General features: G+C 35.6%; 1 protein-coding gene across 1 annotated transcript; it reads left to right on the forward strand.

Annotated features, from left to right (window-relative positions):
* The first annotated feature begins 1500 nt into the window (after window positions 1-1500).
* On the forward strand, window positions 1501-1995 carry LOC129570926 (heat shock cognate 71 kDa protein-like). The gene has a single exon (XM_055450650.1). The coding sequence runs from the start codon at window positions 1501-1503 to the stop codon at window positions 1993-1995; it is 495 nt and encodes a 164-aa protein (XP_055306625.1).
* The last annotated feature ends 2220 nt before the right edge of the window (window positions 1996-4215 follow it).

Below are 4215 nucleotides of genomic sequence, written 5' to 3' on the forward strand. Positions count from 1 at the left end.
GAAAACGGTGCGGAAAAGTTCGTCTTACGGAGGTAAGACTATTTATTTTATTTCACATCAAAGTCTCATTCAATTCAAAGAAGTGAGGTTATGTTGTAATCATGTCAAAATGGATAAAATGCATAACAAACACATAACATCACTTCTTTGAATAGAATGAGACTTTGATGTGAAATAAAAAATGTTGTGTACAATGTTTGGAGCAGATTTTTTGTGTTTGAATTATTCTCGTACGAATTTATCAGTAAACAAAAATTCTGCCATAAAGCTTGAGCGAAAAGTGAAGCAATTTTTTTTCTTGTTATCGGCGAGCAGATATTATGACGTGTATCAAATGAAGATAAAACAATATGATATTTTGAATATTGGCCTTTATATGCACCTACAATTTCATTATCTGACATGAAGCTTTTATTTATAGTACTTTGTTCAACAGCTCTTGGTCTAAAAGAGCGAAAAGATAAAAAATGTGTAATTTGTTGCCGTTTACATGTTATTTCCCTATTGTTTTCAATATTTCATAAAAGAAAGAATATTTTTCTGAAAATTAACGAAGAAACGAATTATTTGCGTTGAATTATTGTCGTATTTTCATGTATTTAAATGTGAATTCAGAAATTCTTCTTTCAAATCAAGCGGCTTTGTTTTCATATTTTAGTACAAATACGAAACTCGTTTTTAGAACAAAAATACAGTGATGTCACGCATAGGTACGTGAATAAATGAACAAAAATAATGTAATATTTTTTAATAGTTTTTGTTAATCATTACTGTATTACATGTAGTATGATAAAACAGAAATTTTGCATTAAAAAAAGAATTAAAATAATGTTTTGTGTAAAGATAGGACATTGATTAAATTGATGCAGTAACACCATCTGTTGAAAGCGAAACGAAAAGTATGTGACTTTTACATCCAAGTATATGTCACACATACGGATACTTTAACATTATTTTCATTCGAATAGGACTCAACCTTCTTTCCAAATTTCTTTTTAAAAAAGGTACTAGAAAAGGTCATCACTTTTAAAAACGTGAAAAACGCTACTCCGCTAGAAATTTTGCCGCCCGAAGCAAATGCCTCGCATACTTCAAGCTTTGCATCCATACCATCGTTCATGGTCACCGAGTGTAACCGAGGGTTTTTACTATATATAGTCAAGTGGCAACCGCTGATTTAGAACGGTTAAAATCAGCGGTTGCCGGTTGACTATACACAATAAAAACTCTCGGTTCCACTCGGTGACCATGAAAGTCAATAGATCCATTCAAAATGAGTTAAGTTTAAACTTAATTCAATCTCTATTCATTATAAATGCAAATATAAATGTAGTAGAATTGAAATTACAATTTAAACTGTGCATACAAGTCTAGACACAAGTGAGTTGTGACAAAAAGACTTTGCACGCATATTTGTATGTATTTGTGTGAAAGCCTTTACAAAAGGCTCTTTTGTTGCAACTGAAATGCGCAAATTCGTTTGAATACAGGAAAAATAAAATGGAAGAAAAAAATCTTGGTCAATTCATTGAAGAAGCTGCTGCGGTTGGCATCGATTTCGGCACCACAAATACATGTATTTGCATTTGGGACAAGGGACAAGTTAGTGCGGTGCAAAATGCCGTTGGCGAAACTACAACATCAAGTGTAGTTTCGTTCGGGGCGACTGGCTATAGTGTCGGCGGCAAGGATGCTAGCAATGATGACATCGGTGATGTCACCGATTGCAGTGAAATATTCAACTTGAAACGATTATTGGGTGTTGAATACAAGTCGACGGGAAGAATTTTAAGAGGTTCACCGTTCGTTATCGTTAAGGATGCGCAACATCGACATAAATACCAAGTCCATTACAAAGGCGAGAAACGATCGTTCTACCCCGAACAAATATCGGCGCTTATACATGTATTACGCAAAGTGAAGAGCGATGCTGAAAATCGCCTAGGAAAGCTTATCAAAAAGCTAGGGGCTTCACGCAAAATTTTCAACCATTGAATTTGTGTAGTGATAAATAAATAGTAATAAGTTTTAACGATTGTTATGAATTTGAAACGATACAAATAAATTTTGGTGAATTCTAGTGAATTTGTCGATAAATTAGATTTCACAGTCTTGCCAACTTAGCTGTCAAACTAAGTGTCGAACCTAGTGTTTAGCAATGAAAAGGGTCGGTAATACAAATTCTTGTAATTTTTTCTACTCACATAAATTCACCAAAATTCACCAAAATTCACCAAAATTCACCAAAATTCACCAAACTCCTCAATATTCATTCAATTCAAATGTGAGAGTTTTCGTGAATTCATGTGAGTTTCAGCGTGCAAGAATGGATTTTACCGGATTATACGTCAATAGAATAAATACTTGTTGTTTTTGAATCATTTTTTGAGTGCGTGAAGCCCCTAGTCAAAAAGGCCGTGATCACAGTTCCTGTCTACTTTAATGATGCACAAAAACAATCAATAAAAGTTATATCCGAATTGACAGGATTGGAAATTCTAAAGATCGTCTCGGAACCAGTTGCGGCAGCGATTTCATACAGGCAAAGTACTGGAATCAAAGAGGACCGAACTATACTTGTCTATGACTTAGGTAATTGTTTGAATGCTGAAGAATGAAAATTTCTGAAATCCAATTTCACAAATATTACTTTTTCGCACGCCCATGTCGTGAGTAAAAGTATTGTAATCACTCCAAAACCTAGGTACCCCGAAAAACCATTTTTCTATGCATTTCCGACACCAAAAAGCACGATACAGTGGTTGTTTTGCTAGGTTAATGTGGGTGTGTCGTACCCTGTACGCTGTGCGCTGTACGCTGTGCGCTGTACGCTGTACGCTGTACGCAAAAATTTGTTAGCGCGATTGCTCAAACACCAGAATAGGAAATGAAATTCTGTAAGTACCAAACGTTTGTCTGTCATTAGACTTGAAAACCATTAAATTTTCAGCCACCCCAGATGTACCCTAGGATACCTAGCCTATGAAAAACCTTAAAAAAATCGAACTTTTGTTCATGAGGTACCCAAAATAGGCTACCCAGGTGGGTTTTATCATGCCCACCCGATTTATTTCATCAAAATAGGCCCAGGAACAACCTAGCACCCTCTAACCCACCTTTTTGGTATTAAATCGGTATGTTAGTTTAAAATTCCTTGAAAAATCGAACTTTTGTTCGGGAGGTTCCCAAAATAGGCTCCCAAGTGGATTTTATCACTCCCACTCGATTTATTTCATCAGATTAATAGGGACCCAGGAACAACTTAGCACCCGCTAACCTATCTTTTTTTCGTACAAATCGGTATTGAATAGTGATTCTGATAGCGAATGTGATAGCGCCTCTGAAGTCTCATTTATTCTCAACAATGTGGATTTTCCCGAGTTGGACGAGGATGAATTTTACTACAAAATCGAAGACTTGTGTGAAACTACAAAGAATACAGATCTAGAATCAATCACAAATCAAATTGTTGGAACAGAATTCTTAAATGATTTGTCAATCGATATGTTCATTATAAATTTGGTGAACGCAAACAGAACCATACCATTCAACGTGCATCCAGTCTGCTATGGACAAAAACAAGAGTGATACAAACGACTTCTAGCTTAACGAGACGATCTGCAAATAATATACAGCGGCCAGGCCAGCTATGTCTAGCACTATATCTATGCTGAAAATCGTGTGAAGATTTATGACAGTCTACACGGAGAGGGCAATCATGGCAAAAGATTGTACGTATATCAACGAAACATCCCCACTCGCCTGTACCCCGGAGCACAGTATCAATTCATCGAACCGGCAACGTTGCAACCAGATGGATGTTCCGGTGGCATTTTCTCGATTGCATACGCCACATCTATTATTTTGGGACACAACCCCGCAACATACCATCCAAAAATCAATCAGCACGCAACAGACAATTTAAAAAATACCAGCGAACTACGAAACCACATCAAAAGAATATACGAAACAAATGAAGCTGTTCCACAATTAATAATACACACATTTTTGTTTTTGTCTAAGTTATTGGATACTTGTTTTCAAGTGTTGTATCGCAATAATGACCAATTGATTTCGGTTTGGTAACTTTTGTCTAACTTCATCAAAAAAGAAACAAACAAAATTAGTTCATTCAACTTGCTTATTAAACATTTTGTCGAGATAGCTTATTATTTCCGTCCACATTTTTTGATTTAATTAAAATCACAGTTCATT

The sequence above is a fragment of the Sitodiplosis mosellana genome, unplaced genomic scaffold, assembly GCF_009176505.1.
Source record: "Sitodiplosis mosellana isolate CC-2019 unplaced genomic scaffold, AAFC_SMos_1.0 Smas_scaffold_686, whole genome shotgun sequence".
NCBI lineage: Eukaryota > Metazoa > Arthropoda > Insecta > Diptera > Cecidomyiidae > Sitodiplosis > Sitodiplosis mosellana.

Coding starts and splice junctions, on each gene's coding strand:
- LOC129570926 (XM_055450650.1), top strand. CDS start 1,501: ATGGAAGAAAAAAATCTTGGTCAATTCATTGAAGAAGCTGCTGCGGTT.